Source organism: Elephas maximus, chromosome 2 (genome assembly GCF_024166365.1).
Source record: "Elephas maximus indicus isolate mEleMax1 chromosome 2, mEleMax1 primary haplotype, whole genome shotgun sequence".
Classification (NCBI taxonomy): Eukaryota; Metazoa; Chordata; class Mammalia; order Proboscidea; family Elephantidae; genus Elephas; species Elephas maximus.
The window spans coordinates 43,137,027-43,159,820 of record NC_064820.1 but is presented as its reverse complement, the minus strand read 5'-3'; the positions used below and the strand labels follow the sequence as shown (position 1 = coordinate 43,159,820).

At 38.8% G+C, this 22,794-nt stretch overlaps 1 protein-coding gene across 2 annotated transcripts in view; it reads right to left on the bottom strand.

Moving 5' to 3' along the window:
- WDR70 (WD repeat domain 70) overlaps nucleotides 1-22,794 on the bottom strand; it is a 358,039-nt gene that overhangs the window by 12,179 nt on the left and 323,066 nt on the right. For both annotated transcript variants that reach the window (XM_049862618.1, XM_049862622.1), the window contains 2 exons: nucleotides 22,169-22,285; nucleotides 17,423-17,585 (listed from right to left, as the gene is read on the bottom strand). In XM_049862618.1, the coding sequence (XP_049718575.1) occupies nucleotides 17,423-17,585; nucleotides 22,169-22,285 (280 nt within the window). The remainder of the gene's footprint in view (nucleotides 1-17,422; nucleotides 17,586-22,168; nucleotides 22,286-22,794) is intronic.

Genomic DNA, 22,794 nt, shown 5'->3' with positions numbered 1-22,794 from the left:
ATAAGGCCCAGATGAACTCTGACCCAGTCATGACAATTGCAGAATTATTAAGATTAAATAAAGGACTTGAGTAAAAGATTCCACTTGAAATGGTCCCTTCTTTCTGGGGAAAGAGCTAATCAAAGTTTTTTTTCTTTTAAATATAAAGGATGCATAAGAAGGTGAGAGGCAACAAGATATTTCTAGATAAAAAAAAATTTCCCATTTTCTTCAGGAAATGAATATATAATATCTTGGAAAATAGATAAACACATATCAGACTCATAAATAAGGCAATTCAACTCATAATGGTATGTGTGAAAATTCAAAGACTGGGTGAGGGTGGAGAAAAGGACATATATGAAACCTGTGGAAACTGTGGAACCAGAGAGAGAGAGCAAGAAAGAAAAAGAAAAACCCTATTAAATTTCCTTACTACCAAGCGGGTAAACAAGTTATATGATAAAACTTTTGAAAAGCACACAGGCCTCGGGCAGTCCAGATATCACCAATGCCCTCTCTAAGCTCACATTTATAAACTGTATGCCACAATTTCTCTTCAAAAACATGAGGGCTACATGTTGGTACAGCCCTGTCCCCTTACTTCATCCATGGGGAAATAATCTCAGCAGAGGTAAGGAGACTCAGTGAAGGTATTAGAGCTGGAACTAAACCCCAAGGCTTTTGATTCTTAGTCTCATGTTCCTTCTGCTATGTCATGCTACCTCACACAATAATCTTTTCAGGTTCACTATACTTAACTTTTCTAAGAGCTACCCTCAGCTGTCCCCCATGTGTCTGTCAGTTTGTCATACTGTGGGGGCTTGTGTTTTGCTGTGATGCTGGAAGCTATGCCACTGGTATTCAGATACCAGCAGGGTCACCCATGGAGGACAGGTTTCAGCTGAGCTCCCAGACTAAGACAGACTAGGAAGAAGGACCCGGCAGGCTACTTCTGAAAAGCATTAGCCAGTAAAAACCTTATGAACAGCAGCGGAACACTGTCTGATACAGTGCTGGAAGATGAGCCCCCAGGTTGGAAGGCACTCAAAAGATGACTGGGGAAGAGCTGCCTCCTCCAAGTAGAGTTGACCTGAATGACGTGGATGGAGTATAGCCTTCGGACCTTCATGTGCCGATGTGGCACGACTCAAAATGAGAAGAAACAGCTGCAAACATCCATTAATAATCAGAACCTGGAATGTCCGAAGTATGAATCTAGGAAAATTGGAAATCGTCAAAAATGAAATGGAATGCATAAACATTGATATCCTAGGCATTAGTGAGCTGAAATGGACTGGTATTGGCCATTTTGAATCAGACAATCATATAGTCTACTATGCTGGGAATGACAACTCAAAGAGGAATGGTGTTACGTTTGTCAAACAGAACGTTGCAAGATGTATCCTGAAGTACAATGCTGTCAGTGATAGGATAATATCCATACGCCTACAAGGAAGACCAGTTAATACAACTATTATTCAAATTTACGCACCAACCACTAGGGCCAAAGATGAAGAAATAGAAGATTTTTATCAGCTGCTGCAGTCTGAAATTGATCGAACATGCAATCGAGATGCACTGATAATTATTGGCAATTGGAACTCGAAAGTTGGAAACAAAGAAGAAGGATCAGTAGTTGGAAAATATGGCCTTGGTGACAGAAACAATGCCAGAGATCGAATGATAGAATTTTGCAAGACCAATGACTTCTTCATGGCAAATACCTTCTTTCACCAACATAAACGGCAACTATACACATGGACCTCACCAGATGTAACACACAGAAATCAAATTGACAACACCTGTGGAAAGAGACGATGGAAAAGTTCAATATCATCAGTTAGAACAAGCCTAGGGCCGACTGTGGAACAGACCATCAATTGCTCATATGCAAGTTCAAGCTGAAACTGAAGAAAATCAGAGCAAGTCCACGAGAGCCAAAATATGACCTTGAGTATATGCCGCCTGAATTTAGAGACCATCTGAAGAACAGATTTGATGCATTGAACACTAGTGACTGAAGACCAGACGAGTTGTGGAATGACATCAAGGACATCATCCATGAAGAAAGCAAGAGATCACTGAAAAGACAGGAAAGAGAAAAAACCAAGATGGATGTCAGAGGAGACTCTGAAACTTGCTCTTGAGTGTCGAGCAGCTAAAGCAAAAGGAAGAATTCATGAAGTAAAAGAACTGAACAGAAGATTTCAAAGGGCCTCTCAAGAAGACAAAGTAAAGTATTATAATGACATGTGCAAAGAGCTGGAGACGGAAAACCAAAAGGGAAGAACAGGCTCGGCATTTCTCAAGCTGAAAGAACTGAAGAAAAAATTCAAGCCTTGAGTTGCAATAGTGAAGGATTCCATGGGGAAAATATTAAACGACGCAGGAAATATCAAAAGAAGATGGAAGGAATACACAGAATCATTACAGCAAAAAGAATTAGTCGATATTCAACCATTTCAAGAGGTGGCATACGATCAGGAACCGATGGTACTGAAGGAAGAAGTCCAAGCTGCTCTGAAGGCGTTGGCGAAAGACAAGGCCCCAGGAATTGATGGAACATCAATTGAGATGTTTCAACAAACAGGTGCAGTGCTGGAGGTGCTCACTCGTCTATGCCAAGGAATATGGAAGACAGCTTCCTGGCCAACTGACTGGAAGTGATCCATATTTATGCCTATTTCCAAGAAAGGTGATCCAACCAAATGCAGAAATTATAGAACAATATCATTAACATCACATGCAAGCAAAATTTTGCTGAAGATCATTCAAAAACAGCTGCAGCAATATATTGACAGGGAAATGCCAGAAATTCAGGCTGGTTTCAGAAGAGGACGTGGAACCAGGGATATCATTGCTGATGTCAGATGATGGATCCTGGCTGAAAGCAAAGAATACCAGAAGGGTGTTTACCTGTGTTTTATTGACTATGCAAAGGCATTTGACTGTGTGGATCATAACAAACTATGGATAACACTGCGAAGAATGGGAATTCCAAAGCACTTAATTGTGCTCATGAGGAACCTTTACGTAGATCAAGAGGCAGTTGTTCGGACAGAACAAGGGGATACTGATTGGTTTAAAGTCAGGAAAGGTGTGCAGCAGGGTTGTATTCTTTCACCATACCTATTTAATCTGTATGCTTAACAAATAATATGAGAAGCTGGACTATATGAAGAAGAACGGGGCATCAGGATTGGAGGGAGACTCATTAACAACCTGCGTTATGCAGATGACACAACCTTGCTTGCTGAAAGTGAAGAGGACTTGAAGCACTTTATTAATGAAGATCAAAGACCACAGCCTTCAGTATGGATTACACCTCAACATAAAGAAAACAAAAATCCTCACAACTGGACCAATGAGCAACATCATGGTAAACAGAGAAAAGATTGAAGTTGTCAAGGATTTCATTTCACTTGGATCCACAATCAACAGTCATGGAAGCAGCAGTCAAGAAATCAAAAGACGCATTGCATTGGGCAAATCTGCTGCAAAGGACCTCTTCAAAGTGTTGAAGAGCAAAGATGTCACCCTGAAGACTAAGGTACGTCTGACCCAAGCCATGGTATTTTCAATTGCATCATATGCATGTGAAAGCTGGACAAAGAATAAGGAAGACCGAAGAAGAATTGACGCCTTTGAATTGTGGTGTTGGCGAGGAATATTGAATATACCGTGGACGGCCAGAAGAACGAATAAATCTGTCTTAGAAGTACAACCAGAATGCTCCTTAGAAGCAAGGATGGTGAGGCTGTGTCTTACATACTTTGGACATGTTGTCAGGAGGGATCAGTCCCTGGAGAAGGACATCATGCTTGGCAGAGTACAGGGTCAGCAGAAAAGAGGAAGACCCTCAACGAGGTGGACTGACCAGTGGCTACAACAATGAGCTCAAGCCTAACAACGATTATAAGGGTGGCACAGGACCGGGAAGTGTTTCGTTCTGTTGTGCATAGGGTCGCTATGAGTGCAAACTGACTCGATGGCACCTAACAACAACAACAACAACCCTCAGTTGTTTAGTGATCAGAATCAGTACATTTTAAGAGTTAAGGGCACAGCTTGACCCTGAAGCCAGACTACCTGTGTTCATATCCCAATTCTGCCATCTGCTACCTGTGTGGCTTTGGTCAAGTTATAAGTCTGTTTCCTCATCTGGGACAGTAATACTACACACACACACATTTTTTTTAAACAAGCATGTAATAGAATAAATTTAATTAAAATGTCACTTCATAAAATAGGCATATTAAAAATGTACGTATAATACATTTGGTAAAATAACATACATTAAATAAAAAATATCAATTTGCTAGTTTTTAAAAAACCCTAGAGGAAACTATTTTGTTATGTAAATCTTTTTTTTCCCCCACTATGAATCTCTATAATTTATTCTGTAAGTTTGAACTGTCTTAAAGAGGAATCATTTTTTATTCATTTTAAATGATTACTTTGGTACATACTACCAAACTTTACTTTGCAAAATAATCACGTGGGGCACTTCTTAAAATGCAGACTGCCAGTCCCACTCCCACAAAATCTAATTGAGTTGGTCTGGGGTAGAATCCAGAAATCTGCATTTTTTAAACCCCTCCTCGCCCAGTCAGTTCACAAAACCACTTTGAGAAACACTGGCATCTACATAGGAATATGGTGGACATATGTCTACACAGGAATTCAGTTACCTAAATATAACTCAGGAAAAAAGTTACATTTTTCTCTTTACTGGTTTATGTCTCCTCCTGGCACAAATAGTATATAAACCTTCACTTCACTTACTCACAGGGTGACTTCTTTAAATCTTGCCTACTAACTCACCATGACTTTAAATGGATCCTTTATAGGTGGGAACGATATTTTAATGAGCTCTTGCACACACACACACATCCACGTATCCTGTATCAGAGAAGACATACACGCCGAAAATTAAATTGACTGAACCAGCAATAATAGCAGTTGATCTGGCAAGAAAAGTGACCATGGTTGACAGAGCTGTCAGGCTGGCAGGCTGCTGGCCGGGGTCCAGGCTCCCACACACATCTATCCCTGTCTGATGTGTAAGCTAATAGCATTCTGGATCTACATCCTGCCCACTCCTCAGCCAGCTCCTTGTCCCCTCCCTCCAGCAACAACTTTTAACATGAAATTGAAACTGAATCTGCCCGCCTGTAGCTGAATGACAGTCTTCTGTGATTCTGCTCTGGTTTGAAACGTTCACGGCTATTACATTGCTACTGCCAGGAATGAAATTTAAACACCCAGTCAATAAACGTAAAGGGTTCAAAGACTCTTCGTTATCATCACTGGAGAATGAAGGTGAGTCTATGTCACAGGCAGGCGGGTAGATTTGCGTGATGTCTAATTGTGCTTCTCTCTGATAAAGTGAGATACAGTAAATCTTCATTTCATCACTGACATAAGTCAATTGCAGTGAAGACAAACAACCAGACACACATTCTCAATCACAGTGACCATTATGAAAAGATCCTATTAAATATTAGCTTCCCTTCAGACACTTTGCCACTTGGCAGTAAACAGTATACTCCAGCAGGTAAACACAGGAGAAATAACACAGCAATTCTGGCTAACAAATTACATGCCACAGACAGCCACTGCCATGAACTTAGTTAGTATACAATAAATGTAGTGACAAGATCAGGTGGAAGGAAAGAGATGGAAACAAAATGCAGCGGCAGAAAGGTGTATATTAAGAGAGAGCGCAGTCTATGGAAAGCTCATTAGATTAGGAATCAAGAGAACTGACAGCTAGTTCTAGTTTCAGACACTTAATGTTAGTTGCAAGTCTATGCTTCAGTCTCCTGACATATAAGGAGAGGATATGACCATACATGTTCTATCTACCTTGAAGAGTTGCTGTTAAACTAGCACATTATTCAATTATAACTAAATTGCCTACAATACAGAAAAATATCTTCAGGTAATGGTCACAAATCAGCAAAAATACTTTCAGCTGCAATTAAGTCTATGAAAATATTAATTACCAATTACAAAAGAGTCAGAAAATCCAAACAGACTATTTACCATGAGGGAATGGGAAAGAAAGGAGAAGGTTACTAAGGAATTACTATTCACACTTCACACCACAAAAGCACCAGGCTTTGATAGTTTCACATATGAATTCTAGCAAATCTTTACAAAGTAGACAAATTTAATGGCATGCAAATAATTTGAGGGCATATATAGAGAAGAAAAGTATACAGAGCGCTTTATGAAGCCCGGCTAACACTTGACAAAGATTACACCATCACCATGCGAAGGTCCGACAAAAAATGCAAGAATGATTCAGTATTAGGAAATTCAGTAATATAATGCATGATATTCATTGGTAAAAGTAGAAAAATCATATGATACTTCTATTGAGATACAATGAAGGAATTCAATAAAATTTAGCATCTATTCCTAATGGACGTGCCTCTGGCCTTTTAACTTGTTTTCTTTGCCTGAGCTGTTCTTCCCCCAGATATCTGTATGGCTTGCTCCCTCATTTTCATTCGGGTCAAATATAACTTTAGCAGAGGGTTCTACTTTGACCATCATGTCTAACATAGCAACCTTTCCTTCCTTTGGATATTTTATGTCCTCTTCTTCCTATTTTAGCTTTCTCCGTAGCACTTACTGCCATCCAACACTTACAGATTTCTAAAGGTTACGGCCAAGAAAACGCTACGGAGCAGTTCTGCTCTGTAACACACAGGGTAGCCAAGAGCCAGAACCGACTCAACAACAACAGGTTGGCTGGTCACTGCCTACTAGAACATAATATTCATAATAACTTCTATATTATCACATCCTAGAAGAATAACTGGCACATAGTAGGAGTCTTGTAAATCTTTGTCGAATGAATAAATAAAACAGAAAGAGATTCTTCCTTAATATCTTGTATGTTTGTGTTTTAAAATTTTATCATGCTGTATGGGGAAATACCACTAGATTAACAATACAAAATTGCCAATATCTGACTATTTCTGAGCTGCAAAAATGACAATTACATATGGTTCAACCTAACAGAATCACTCTTGTTAAAGTTCAAAATGAGAAAAGAACATACACTACCAATAATATTATTTAACTTTGTTTTGGCATAAAAATTAAAAAGGTAGAGGTGAAAGTATCATTATTTGCAGATGACATAATTCAATACATGAAAAGCTCAAGCAAATTCACTAACCATTATTTCAAATAATAGGGGACGACAGTAAATAGCTGGATACGAAATATACACACCCACACATACATAAATGTGTAGCCATACTGTGTTCCTTTATACAAAGGAGTTACAAATTCAGTGAAAGAAAAGCCCTTATTTACAATAGCACAAAAAGATAAAATAACTGGAAATGGACTTACATAGAAATGTGAAAGTTTTATATAAAGAAAAATTTCAAAATATTTTTGAAGGCCATAAAGAGATGTGACTAAACAGGCAATCCAAGATGCTGGACTACATGAAGAAGAACATGGCATCAGGATTGGAGGAAGACTCGTTAACAAACCTGCGATAAGCAGATGACATAACCTTGTTTGCTGAAAGCAAAGAGGACTTGAAGCACTTACTGATAAAGATCAAAGACTACAGCCTTCAGTATAGATTACACATCAACATAAAGAAAACAAAAATCCTCACTACTGGACCAATAAATGGAGAAAACCGAAGTTGTCAAGGATTTCATTTTACTTGGATCCACCAATCAACACCCATAGAAGCATCAGTCAAGAGATCAAACAACGTATTGCGTTGAGCAAATATGCTGCAAAAGACCTCTCTGAAGTGTTAAAAAGCAAAGATGTTGCTTTGAGGACTAAGGTGAGCCTAACCCAAGCCATGGTATTTTCAGTTGCCTCATATGCATGCAAAAGCTGAACAACGAATAAAGAAGACCGAAGAAAAACTGATGCCTTTGTATTATGGTGTTGGTGAAGAATACTGATTATACTAGGGACTGCCAGAAGAACAAACAAGATCTATCTTGGAATAAGTACAGCCAGAATGCTTCTTAAAAGGGAGGATGGCAAGAGTTTGTCTCACGTACTTTGGAAATGTCATCAGGAGGCACCAGTCCCTGGAGAAAGACAACGTGCTTGGTAACGAGATGGACTGACACAGTGGCTGCAACAGTGGGCTGGAACATAGCAACCACTGTGAGGATGGTGCAGGATTGGGCAGCGTTTCATTCTGTTGCACATAGGGTCACTGAGTCGGAATCGACTCCATGGCACCTAACAACGACAACCCTGCTCTTGTGTTTAAAAATCAGTTGTTATAAAATCCTACCTTACTACCATAGATGAGTGGCACCTCCAGCACTGCATCCATTTATTGAAACATCTCAATTGCTATTCTGTCAATTCCTAGAGCCTTGTTTTTCGTCAATGCCTTCAGTGCAACTTGGACTTCTTCCTTCAATTCCATCGGTTCTTGATCATACGCTACCTCCTGATGGTTGAACATCAACCAATTATTTTTGGTACAGTGACTCTGTATTCCCTCCATCTTGTTTTGATGCTTCCTACATCGTTCAATATTTTGCCCGTTGAATTGTTCAAAACTGTAACTGGAGACTTGAATTTTTTCTTCAGTTCCTTCAGCTTGAGAAATGCCGAGTGTATTCTTCCCTTTTGGTTTTCTAACTTCTGGTGTTTGCATACATATCTTATTATAATACTTGGTCTTCTCAAGCTGCCTTTGAAATCTTCTGTTCAGCTCTTCATCATTTTTTTCCATTCACTTTAGCTACTCTACACTCAAGGGCAAGTTTCAGAGTATCTTCTGACATCCATTTTGGTCTTTCTTTTCTGTCTTTTTAATGACCCTTTGCTTTCTTCAAGTATGATATCCTTGATGTCATCCCACAACTTACCTGGTGTTCGGTCATTAGTGTTCAACGCACCAAATCTATTCTTGAGATGGTCTCCAAATTCAGTTGGGATATACTCAAGGTCGTATTTTGGTTCCCATGGACTTGTTTTTTTCTTCAGCTTCAACTTAAACTTGCATAGGAGCAATTGATGGCCTGTTCCATAGTTCACTCCTGGTCTTGTTCTGACTAATGATACTGTGCTTTTCTTTTTCATCGTATCTGTCCACAGATGTAGTCAATTTGATTCCTGTGTTTTCTGTCCAGTGAGGTCCTTGTGTATAATCGCTGTTCATGTTGAAAAAAAGTATTCGCAATGAAGAAGTCGGTTGGTCTTGCAAAATTCTATCATGTGATTTCCAGTGTCAGTTCTATCACCAAGGCCACACTTTTCAACTACAGATCCTTCTTCATTTCCAACTTTCGAATTCTAATCATCAGTAATTATCAATGTATTTCGATTGCATGTTTGATCAACTTTAGATTGCAGAAGTTGGTAAAAAATCTTCAGTTTCCTCATCTTTGGCATTAGTGGTTGGTTTTTTTTTTTTTACATAAATTTGAATAATATTCTTATTAAGTGGTCTTCCTTATAGGCCTATTGGATATTATCCTATCACAGACAGCACTATACTTCAGGATAGATTTTGAAATGTTCTTTTTGATGATGAATGCAACGCCATTCCTCTTGAATTTGTCACACCCATCACAGTAGACCATAGAATTTGTCTGATTCAAAATGGCCAATACCAGTCCATTTCAGCTCACTAATGCCTAAGATATCCATCTGTATGTATTTCATTTTTGATGGCTTCCAACTTTCCTAGATTCATACTTCATACATTCCATGCAGCTATTTCTTCTCATTTTAAGTTGCTGCACATCAGCAAATGAAGGCCTCAAAAGCTTGACTCCATTCATGTCATTCAGGTTGTTTCTACTTTGAGGAGGCAGCTCTTCCCCAATTGTATTTTGAGTGCCTTCCAATCTGAGGGGCTCATCTTTCAGCACTCTATCAGACGATGTTCCGCTGCCATTCATAAGGTTTTCAATGGATAATTTTTTCAGAAGTATACTGCCAGTTCCTTCTTCTAAGTCTGTCTTAGTCTGGAAGCTCCACTGAAGCCTGTCCATCATAGGTGACCATGCTGGTATTTGAAATACCAGTGGCATAACTTCCAGCATAACATCAACATGCAAGCCACTGCTGTACGACAAACAGCAGACAAATTGTGGACCTAAATTGATATATACATGTAATTCGACTCCATTAAAAAATAGCACTAAGACTTTTTTGGGGGGGAGGGGGTGATTAAAGTCATCAAAACATAAGAATAGATGGAAAAATTCTGATAAGGAGAACAATGAGGGTAGGCAGCCATATCATAATGGAAACCGTTTGATATTGATACTTGAAAAGACAGGCCAATTAACAGAACTAAACAGAGAGCCCAGAAATGATTAAAAAAAAACATATGGAAATGCTGTGTGTGTAATAAAGGTAGCTGTCTTAGTTATCTAGTGCTGCTATAACAGAAATACCACAAGTGGATGGCTTTAACAAACAAATTCATTCTCTCATAGTCTAGGAAGCTAGAAGTCTGAATTCAGGGCATCGGTTCCAAGGGAAGGCTTTCTCTCTGTCGGCTCTGGAGGAAGATCTTTGTCATCAATCTTCCCCTGGACTAGGAGCTTCTCTGCACAGGAACCCCAGCTCCAAAGAATGCACTCTTCTGCTGGTATTACTCTCTTGGTGGTATGAGGTCCCCCTGACTCTTTGCTCACTTCTCCCTTTTATATCTCTAAAGAGACTGACTTAAAACACAACCTAATCTTGCAGATTGAGTCTTGCCTCATTAACATAACTGCCTGGAATCCTGCCTCATTAACATCACAGAGGTAGGATTTATAACACATAGGAAAATCACATCAGATGACAAAATGGTGGGCAATCATACAACACTGGGAATCATGGCCTAGCCAAGTTGACACACATTTTTGGGGGACACAATTTAATCCATAATAGTGGCCACCAAGTCAAACTGATTCCGACTCATAGTGACCCCATAGGACACGGGGTAGAACTGCCCCATAGAGTTTCCAAAGCTGCAATCTTTATAGAAGCAGACTGCCATACTTTCTCCCACAGAACAACTAGTGGGTTTGAACCACTGACTTAACCATTGTGCCACCAGAGCTCCTTAATAATGGTGGCATTTCAAGTCAATGAGGAAAAACAGATTATCCAAGAAAAGATGTTGCACCAACTGGCGAATAATATAGAAAAATATTAAGTTGTAGCCCTACCTCATTCTCTTCACTAAAATAATTCCAGATGAAAAAAAAATTAACATTAAAAAATGAAAGCAAAAAAATTTTAAATGGAAACATGGCAAAATTTCAAGAGTAATCTTGGGATGTAGAGGCCTTTTTTAAGTAAGATACACCCAAAAAGTCAGAAAAAAATTCTAAATCTGACTACCTTAAAAAAAATTTTTTTTTACGGGAGGCATGGGAAAAAATACTATAGACAATGTAAAACAAAAAACGACTAAGAAAAAAAATTGTAATACATGGCATACAAAGGGTTAATCTTCTTTTAAAAAATATTTTATTTTTGTTGTTGTTGAAAATACACACAGCAGAACATACACCAAAACTTTCTATATGTACAATTCAGTGACATTGATTATATTCTTTGAGTTGTACAAACATGCTCGCCCTCCTTTTCTGAATTGTTTGCCCCCATTGACATTAACTCACTGCCCTCTGAGGTTCCTATCTAAGCTTTCAAGTTGCTGTTGTCAATTTAATACCATATAGACAGGTCTTTAAAAGTGTACAATGCTCAAAGCAGGCATTCTTATTAAGCTAAACTATTGTTTGATTTAAAGAAGACTTCAGGAGGTATTTCAGGGCTAATCTTCTTAAAGAATTCTTACAAATCAATAAGAAAAAAAAAAAAAACCCACTCAACCAACTGAAAAATGGGCAAAAGACATGAATATAAAATTCACAGGAAAACCGGTTTTTAACATATGAAAAGATGCTCAATAATTTTAAATGTAAGTGAAAACTAGTTACAAGAAGTCACCTATCAGATTGGCAAAGACGAAAGTATTAGCATATACTCTAGCAAGGATGAGGGCACTCATATATCAGATAAGTTCATTAAAAAGTCACTTTGGAGGAAAATTTGGCACTATTTACACAATTTTAAAATGCAAAGAGCATTTGACTTGGCAATTCTATTTCAAGAAGCTTTGCACATGTGGGCAAATATGTATGTCTAAGGATATTAATTTCAGCATTGTTTATGAAAGCTGAAGAATGGAAACAATGCAAATATCCTTAAAAAGGATATTGCTTTAGAAAAGTATTACATATCTATATGTGGAATATATAAAGTATAGAGAATGAAATAGAAATGTACAGATGGACCTGGCCCCAGTCTCCAAGATGTGTCTCTTTTATTGCTTTGATTCTTAGCACCACAGTAATGTTTCACATTCCCAAAAAATAAACACAATATGAGAAAAACCAAAAAGGAATACATATGAAAACTGTATTACAAATGACTAATGGGATGGAAGAGAAAAGATCTAATCTAAATAACTTTGGAAAACAATATGCTGACTGGGTACTATAAGACTAATGAACTGTACACAAATGCTGTAACCTAGTTGGGAAAAGCATTTCTCACAGGGGTGTGGTGTTGCAATTCTGAAACTACTTTATGTGCATAGAATTGGACAAATAAGTAAATATATGTAGGTAATGAAATCTGGGTTTCTCACTATTGGAAAAAGAAGTTATAAATAAGGAAAAGAGAAATGCTAAGTGAACTCTATGGAAATGGACTGAAATTGGAGGCATCAGTATAAATTCATGGATGGATAAATACACACAGAAATACAGGTGTGTGTATAAGAGTAGATTAGTATGTTGGTGTTATTAGGTGCTGCTGAGTTGGTTCCAGCTCATTACGACCTGATGTACAACACTGCCTGGTCCTGTACCATCCTCACAATTGTTGCTATGTTTGAGCCCATTAATTGCAGCCACTGTGTCAATCCATCTTGTTAAGGGTCTTCCTCTTTTTCGTTGATCCTCTACCTTACTGTCACCAAGCATGATGTCTTTCTCCAGGGACTGGTCCCTCCTGATAACATGTCCAAAGTACGTGAGACGAAGTCTCGCCATCCTTGCTCCCAAGGAGCACTATGGCTATACTTCTACCAAAACAGACTTGTTTGTTCTTCTGGCAGTTCATGGTACATTCAGTATTCTTCGCCAACACCATGACTCAAAGGCTTCAATTCTTCTTTGGTCTTCCTTATTCATTGTTCAGCTTTCGCATGCACAAGAGGCAACTGAAAATATCATGGCTTGGATCAGATGCACTTTAGTCCTTAAAGTGACATCTTTGCTTTTCAACACTTTAAAGAGGTCTTTTGCAGCAGATTTACCCAATACAATACTTTGTTTGATTGCTTGGCTGTTGCTTCCATGGGTGTTGATTGTGGATTAAAGTAAAACAAAATTCCTTGAATATTTTCTCCATTGATCATGATGTTGCTTACTGGTCCAGTTGTGAGGATTTTTGTTTTCTTTATGTTGAAGTGTAGTCCACACTGAAGGCTGTAGACTTTAATCTTCATCAGTAAGTGCTTCAAGTCCTCTTCACATTGAGCAAGCAAGTTTGTGTCATCTGCATATTGCAAGCTGTTAATGAGTCTACCAATTCTGATGTCATGTTCTTTTTCATATTGTTCAGCTTCTTGGATTATTTGCTCAGCATAGAGACTGAATAAATATGGTGAAAGGATACAACCCTAACACACACCTTTCCTGATTTTAAACCACACACTATCCCCTTGTTCTTTTCGAACGGCTGTCTTGGTCTGTGTACAGGTTCCACACGAGCACAATGAAGTGGTCTGGAGTTCCCATTCTTTGCAATGTTATCCACAATTTGTTATGATCCACACAGTCGAATGCCTTTGCAAAGTCAATATAACACAGGTAAGTATCTTTCTGGTATTCTCTGACATCAGCAACGATATTCCTCATTCTACAACCTCTTCTGAATCCAGCTTGAATTTATTGTCAGTTCTCTGTCAATGTACCGCTGCAATCATTTTTCAATTATCTTCAGCCAAATTTTACTCACTTATGGTATTAAGGATGTTGTTTGATAACTTCCACGTTTGGTCAGATCACCTTTCTTTGGAATGGGTACAAATACAGATCTTATCTAGTCAGTTGGTCAGGTAGCTGTCTTCCAAACTTCTTGGCATAGATGAGTGAGCCCGTATAGCGCTGCACCTGTTTGTTGAAACATTTCAGTTGGTATCCTGTCAATTCCTAGAGGCTCATTTTTTGCCAATGCCTTTTGCACAGCTTGGACTTCTTCTGTTAGTACCATCAATTCTTGATTACATGCTACCTCCTGAAATGGCTGAATGGTTACCAGTTCTTTTTGGTAAAGTGACTCTGTGTATTCCTTCCATCTCCTTTCAATGGTTCCTGTGCCGTTCAATACTTTGTCCATGATAAAAAAAAAAAAAAAAAACCCGTTGCCATAGAGTTGATTCCAACTCATAGAGACCCTACAGAACAGAGCAGAACTATCCCTTAGAGTTTCCAACAAATGGCTGGTGGATTCGAACTGCCGATCTTTTGGTTAGCAGCCAAGCTCTTTAACCACTGCACCACCAGGGCTCATAAAAAATAGAATCCTTCAAAATTTAAAGTCAAGTTTTCCTTCAGTTCTTTCAGTTTGAGAAATAACAACCATGTTCTTCCCTTTTGGTTTTCTAACTCCAGGTCTTTGCATACATATTTCACTATAATACTTTACTTTGTCTTCTCAAGCTGCCCTTTGAAATCTTCTGTTCAGCTCTTTTACTTCATCATTTCTTCTATTCTCTTTAGCTACTCTATGCTCAAGGGCAGGTTACAGAGTCTCTTCTGACATCTATTTTGGTCTTTTCTTTCTTTCCTGTCTCTTTAATGACCCTTTGCTCTCTTCATGTATAATACCCTTGATGTCATCCCACAACTTGTCTGGTCTTTAGGAATTAGTAGTTAGTCTCAAATCTATTCTTGAGATGGTTTCCAAATTCATTTCATGTTCTGATTATTAATGGATGTTTGCAGCTGTTTCTTCACATTTTAAGTCACTGCACATCAGCAAATGAAGGTCTCGAAAGCTTGACTCCATCCATGTCATTAAGATCGACTCTACCTTGAAGAAGCAGCTCTTTCCCAGTCCTCTTTTGAGTGCCTACCAACCTGAGAAGCTCATCTTCCGGCACTCTATCAATCAAGCTTCTGCTGCTATTCCTAAGGTTTCACTGGCCAGTTTTTTGAGAAGTGGACTGACAGGGCATTCTTCCTAGTCCATCTTAGTCTGGAAGCTCCACTGAAACCTGTTCATCATGGGTGACCTTGCTGGTATTTGAAATACCAGGGGCATAGCTTCCAGCATCACAACAACACACAAGCCACTACAGTACAACAAACTGACAAATGTGTGACGGACAGGTTAGTATACATCCATACATTTCCTAGGTTTGTCTGCTGAGAGGGTCTAGAAGCAATGACACTCTAGGAGGACTAAGCAAACCTAAAGATCAGCTCTTGGTTTCTAAACACCATTCTCCAATGAAAGGATTGATTTTAGGGTTGAGGCAAGAAGAATAAAGATAAGCCTGGAACACCTTGTAGTGCTGGAAATTAAGGAAGTCCTCAGAAAAAATAGGGTTTTTGAAAGAAGACAGGAGCTATTCTGAAGAAGATTCTATTGGCCAAAGCTGGAACAATGTGAGCAACAAAACAAATAATGACAGTGTCAGATTTTAACCAGTAGACTAGAATAAGTATCTGAGAGTCCATACAAAAAAAAAAAATTAATAAATACATGTGGAAGGAACAGCTCTTCCTTTCAGCAGAATTACATGTAGAAGAAAAGAAAAACCAAACCTGTTGCCGTTGAGTTGATTTCGACTCATAATGACCCTATAGGGACCCTATAGGACAGAGTAGAACTGCCCCATAGAGTTTCCAAGGAGTGCCTGGTGATTCAAACTGCTGACCTTTTGGTTAGCAGCCATGGCACTTAACCGCTACGCTACCAGGGTTTTCAGAAGAAAACAGGGGAACAGAATCACCATTAGGCAAACACACAGTAATATTTGTTGCAGGCAAGATCTAATCATGGATGTTTAAATTAAAGAGCAAAAATTTGAGGAGAAATAGGACCTGCATAGTTTTAAAAAATGTCGTCCAAAATATTTATTAACTAAAAATGGTTTGATAGCAATTTTACAGTAGAGAATCCTGGCAGATGTAACCTTAAGCAGTGACCGAAGTTAACATCACCAGTAGTAAGACACAGGAACACCATGAAGCCCTAGAGATGATGCACCAATAGGGATTCAGCATACTTCCTATGTCATTTTTGCCAAAAATGCAAGTCATCATTCCAATTATAAGGAAACATCAGACAAACCAAAACTGAGATAACATCTACAAAAGAACTCACTAGTATTCATTGAAAGCATTAAGGACATAACAGACAAGAAAGCACAAGAAATTGTTACGACTGGAGCAGACTAAGGAGGAATAACAAGTAAATGCAATGTGTAATCCTGGATAGAATTCCAGAACTGTAAAAGGACATTAGTGGAAAAATTGGTGAAATTCAAATAATGTTTGTAGTTTAGTTAATAGTATTGTACCAATGGTAATTTCCTGGCTTTGATAATTGTACTATATAGCTACAACAACGCACTGAAACATACCACCAATCATGAAGACAGCACAGAACCAGGCAGGGTTTTGTTCTGTTATACGTAAGGTCGCCATGAGTTGGAGCTGACTCTATGGCAACTAACAATAACCATGGTTACGTAAGATGGTAACGTTAGGGGGAGCTGGGTGATGAATATACGTGAACTCTCTGTATTATTTTTGCAACTTTTCTGTAAGTCTAAAATTAGTTCAAAATAAAAAGTTAAAAAACTGAAAATTGTACATTAGTATCTTCCTTTAATGTAAAGAAATATAGCTCATTCCCTTAGCTTGACATGTTCACCCACACTAAGCTGAGGGAATCTGAGTGGGCAGGATTTACTGGATAGAGTTACTTATATATATATATAGCTCTATAAGTAAAAGTCAATTAATCTTTAATAACAAATCTATAAACTGCTCCCCTTCAATTATTTTGAACCTTCCTCAACTAAGATGATAAAAAAAAAAAAGATGATACGTACACGCAATAGGGTTTTTTGTTTGTTTTTTTTTTTTTTAATCATAGGTAGAATGGGCTTTACATATGGCTTATACTAGGCTCTAACTCTATTGTAACTGGTCTTGTTTAAAAATTCACCATTTTAGAGTCTTAAGATACAAACAAAACCCTAAGCTTCAGGATGAGTACCTGATCTATTTTTCAAGCTCAAGAATGAAATGAGAAAGGGAGAAGTTCCCAAGTCATTAAACATAACAATTTCTCTACTTAAAAAAAAAAAAAAAAACTATTTCGTTACTTGGAATATGCTGGAGAAACCCAATATGGGTTGTCTTCAGCTGCTTTGGCATGCCGCAAAATGGCTTCCCGGGGGTTGCTGTCATCGGTCTTGTCCAAAGCAATGTTTTTCACAATGTATGAAGACAGAGTGCCCCCATGGGTTCCAACCCGGCCACCACGACCTGTTTCAAAGGAAAAAGCAAAAAATCAGAAACTGAATGAGCATGACAATACATAGGTATACCTTGAATACTCTGTACTTGGTTGACAAGGTTGAGCATCCTTCAGTACTGGCTTCAAAAGTGGCTTGTTGCAGGAATGACATCTTTGTGTGTGTGTGTGTGTGTGTGTGTGTGTGTGTGTTTTAGGTGAAACTTTACAGCACAAATTAGTTTCTCATTCAAAATTTATACACAAATTGTTTTGTAACATTGGTTGCAATCCCCTCAATATGTCAGCACTCTCCCTCTTTCCCTCTATACCCAGAGTCCCCATGTCCATTCATTCAGATTTCCTGTCCCTTCCTGCCTTCTCATCTCTCCTTTTAGGCAGCTGTTGTCCATTAGGTCTCCTATGCTTAACTGAACTAAGAGCCACGTTTCTCACATGTGTTATTGTTTGTTTTAGAGGCCTGTCTAACCTTTGCTGAAAGGTGGACTTTGGGACAGGCTTCGGATCTGAGTTGGCAGGGTGACAAAGGACCATTGTTTCAGGGGTCCCTCCAGTCTCTGTCAGTGCAGTAAGTATGGTCTTTTTCTTTTTTTGTGAATTGGAATTTTGTTCTGCATTTTTCTCCCGCTCTGTCCAGAACCCTCCATTTTGATTCCTGTCAGAGCGGTCAGTGGTGGCAGCCGGGCATATTTCTTCTCGGCTGGTGAAGGCTGTGGTTTGTGTGGTCCATTAGGGAATGACAACATCCTAACTGGCAGAGTGGGGTCAGAATTTCAGGTTTACTGAATTTTTCTGATTTCGTATAGAATCAAAGTTTGAGCACTATGGGGCTTTTTCAGACATTGGTCTGAAGTATACAAGTCTCAATGTTACTTGAGAATGGTCCTTTCAACTTTCATTTATGATGATTACAACCAAACTACCAAACCTTAACTTCCCCCATAATATTTCTAAATGGGAAGAGACATTCTTTGATTGTTATGTCTTTGTTACATAATTTAATAATGATGCCAGTGTAGGAGGAATTACAAATAATTTCCCATGTCTATGCCGTGGTTTATGCCTTAAAAAATTCCTCAGGTATGAACATTTGAAAGTCAATAAATAAAACTAACAAATATTCATTAGATGCTATTGTAGCTTCAAACAAACATATCTTAGGGGTTACCATCTTCCAAGTACCTCATAGGTATTTTCCTGAGTGTTATGTGAAAAAAAAAATAGGGTGAATGCACTGATCTACACATTTTACTGTTTCTAGCAGATAGAAAGCTCCTTAAAGGCAGGGACTTGTTCCCTGTTGGATCCCCAACAGCTAGCACAGTAACTGGTACTCAAAAAATGTATGATGTTTTTAGGAAAATAAATACATGGAACCCATACCTTACACCACACATAAAAACTAATTCAAAATGGATCAAAGACCTAAATATAAAGCCCAAAACTATAAAGATCATAGAAGAAAAAACAGGTCAACACTAGAGGCTTTAATACATGGCATAAACAGGATACAAACCATAATGAACAACAGACTCTAGACTATAAGCTAGATAACTGAGATCTTCTAAACATTAAACTCTTATGCTCATCAAAAGACTTCACAAAAGAGTAAAAAGAGAACCTACAGACTAGGAAAAAGTTTTTGGCTATGACAAATCCAACAAAGACCTAATCTTTAAAAGCTATAGGAAAATCCAATACCTCTACAACGAAAAGACAAATAATCCAATTAAAAAATGCGCAAAGGAAACGAACAGACACTTCACCAAAGAAGACATTCAGGTGGCTGACAGACACATGGGGAATGCTCACGATCACCAGCCATGAGAGAAATGCAAATCAAAACCACAGTAGATACCATCTCACCCTGATATTACTAGCACGAATTAAAAAAACAGAAAATAACCAATGTTGGAGAGGCTGCGGGGAGCTTGGAACTCTTATTGATTGCTGGTGGGAATGAAAAATGGTACAGCCATTTTGGAAAACAATATGGTGCTTCCTTAAAAAGCTAGAAATAGAAATATCATATGATCCAGCAATCCCACTCCTAGGAACATATCACAGAGAAATAAAAGCAATCACACGAATAGATATATGCATGCCCATGTTCACTGCAGCATTGTTCACAATAGCAAAAAGATGTAAACAACTTAAGTGTCCATCGACAAACAAATAGATAAACAAATCATGCTGCATACACACAAAAGAATACTACGCAATGATAAACAACAATGGTGAACCTGCGAAACATTTCACAACATGGATGAATCTGGAGGGTATTATGCTGAGTGAAACAAGTCAATCACGAAAGGACAAATATTGTATGAGACCACGACTAAAAAAACTCATGAAAAGGTTTACACACAAAAAGAAACAATCTTTGATGGTTATAAGGGAGGGGAGGAATGGGGAGGGAAAAACACTAAATAGACAACAGATAAGTGGTAACTTTGGTGAAGGGTAAAACAGGACACAATACTGGGGAAGCCAGCACAACATGACCAAGGCGAGGTCATGGAAGCTTCATAGACACATCCAAATTCCCTGAGGGACCAAATTACTCAGCTAAGGACTGGGGACCATGGTCTTGGGGGACATCTAGCTCAACTGGCATAACATAGTTTATAAAGAAAATGTTCTGTATTCTATTTGGTGAGTAGGGTCTTGGGTCTTAAAAGCTTCTGAGCGGACATCTAAGATACTCCAGTGGTCCCACCCTGTCTGGAGCAACGAAGAATGATGAAAACCAAAGACACAAGGGAAAGAATAGTCCAAAGGGCTAATCGGCCACAACTACCAAGCCCTCCACCAGAGAGAGTCTAGCACAACTAGATGGTGCCCAGCTACCACCACCAACTGCTCTGACAGGGATCACAATAGAGGGTCCCAGACAAAGCTGGAGATAAATGTAGAACAAAATTCTAACTCACAAAAAAAGACCAGGCTTACTGCCCTAATAGAGATTGGAGAAACCCCCAGAGTGTGGCCCCTGATACCCTTTTAACTCAGTACTGAAATCACTCCTGAAGTTCACCCTTCAGCCAAAGATTAGACAGGCCCATAAAACAAAAGCAGACTAAATGGACACACCAGCCCAGGGGCAAGGATAAGAAGGCAGGAGGGGACAGGAAAGCTAGTAATGGGGAACCCAAGGTCAAGAAGGAGAGAGTGTTGACACATCCTGGGGTTAGCAACCAATGTCGCAAAACAATATGTGTATTAATTATTTAATGAGAAACTAATTTGCTCTGTAAACCTTCATCTAAAGCACAATATAAAGTAAATAAATACATGGAAAGCCAAATAGTACTAAAAGATCAACTTCATAATTCTAGATAAGTGATGAATAAAAAAGGCAGGAAATAATTCATGGCCAAATAATTTGTGTGGCAAGTAACTATTACAGTACTTAGAGAAGTGAGCTAGCTCCTCAGGCTCAGGTAGTTGAGGGAGTCTTCATGAAAGAGTTGGGACTTAAGCTGAACTCCATTTGGAAAAGCTTAGAAGACAGAGAAGGTTATTTTCAAGGAGCAGAATGGTTTAAATAGTAGAGAAGAAAGTTCAATGAGTATTTGGGAACAGGAGTGAACCAACAGCCGTATCAGAAGATCAGAGTAGGAGAGAAGTGAAGTATAAAGCTACAAAGGTGGGTTAGAATCAGACTTTAGAGAATCTTAAATCCCTGGAAATGCAACTGGACAGAGGGGAGCTTATGAAGGTTTGGGGACAGGAGCAACATGAAAGCTAGAAGAGTTAGGGGTAAAAGCAGTACGTAAGATGAATGGAGGCAGGTGGGAAGGAGAGGAAGTGACTTCAGATAAGGTGTCTCAGAAGGGTTTTGCAATAGCCCAGGCAAGAATATTATTTAGGAACTTTATTAGGACAGTGGCAGAGAGAATGAAAAAATACTTCAGATAGATACGCGATATGTTTTCAACACAGAAAAGGCCAAATGGATGCAAGCCCAGAACTCACACAAATGAACAAGTCAAAAGCTTGGGAGCCTAAAACAAATGGACACTACACAGGTGATAACAGGAAACAGAATTCTAGGGAAAGTATGTGCTGTATACTACAGCCAATGCTGTCTTGCTTTTTCCTGGTACCTACTTTCTTAAAAATCCTAAGAACTTTTATTCATCTTCTAGTGAAATGGGAAGTTTCATTTTATCAACATAGAACTAAATGATGGCTACTTTCTTGCCTTGTGTGAAGTCAAAATGCCCCATGTTGTAAATTCTGCCAATTTAAGTGCATTGGTTTTAAAACTGGGTTCCAAGAGACTCAGAGTTCCAAGTTACCTAAAAGGCTAAAGTTGGAGACCAAGCAGGTGGGGCTCCAGGCTTCCTCCCTACTTCAGGATAGCAGCTCCATTTTTATCAGTTTTATACACTGGGATTCTGCATCAGATCTTTGTTTAAGAAAAAAGTTCCTTGCTAGAAAGAAAACGTTTGAAAATGACTATCTAGAAAGATCTCTCTAAAGACAAAGAAGCATCCAGATCCAAAACGTCTCCCCAGTTCTACATCAATTCCGTACCCCAGCCCCTCCCTCACCCGCCTTTGCAGGTTACTATTTGGATCACAGTCACCTGGGCCTGCTACAGGAGGTTCGGGTTTGTGAGACTTCAGGGGATCCAGTCTGTCCTTCTCCAGCTGTTTCCTCGTACTCCGCTGGCGGGGCTCACGGAACATAGGCAAGGCATGAGCTACAAGAAGTCACATTTGAAAAATTTCATTATAATAATAACCTTTCCATCCAAAAACATAGCTCAAGCATGACTAATTGAAAGATGAAATGGAAGTCATAATGACAGCCACGTCTAATAATAAAAGACAGTCTTACTGTAACGAATTAGCCAATTTTGTTTGAGACCAGACTTATTGTTCACCTCTTCTGGCAGCTAATGGCACTCAGGAAAAACTGTTACATACTGTCATGGAAACATTGGTGAGGCTCCCCTTTCCCAAAGCATGGGCAGCAGTTAAGACTTAATTTCTGTAGTTTTGAAAAGAAACAGTTAATGGGGCTGGCTTTTATTTTTTCTTACACAACCCAAATGTGAAGAATGCCAACAGTTACATGGCCAACAGCTTGCCTGTCAGTCCTAAAGTTTCCTCAGATGTCTCATAAACACTGAAATCACTTCACACGTTTCTGAAATGTGACCACCTCTCAGGAGGAGTTGACAACACTGAGTAACCAGAAGGGAGGAGC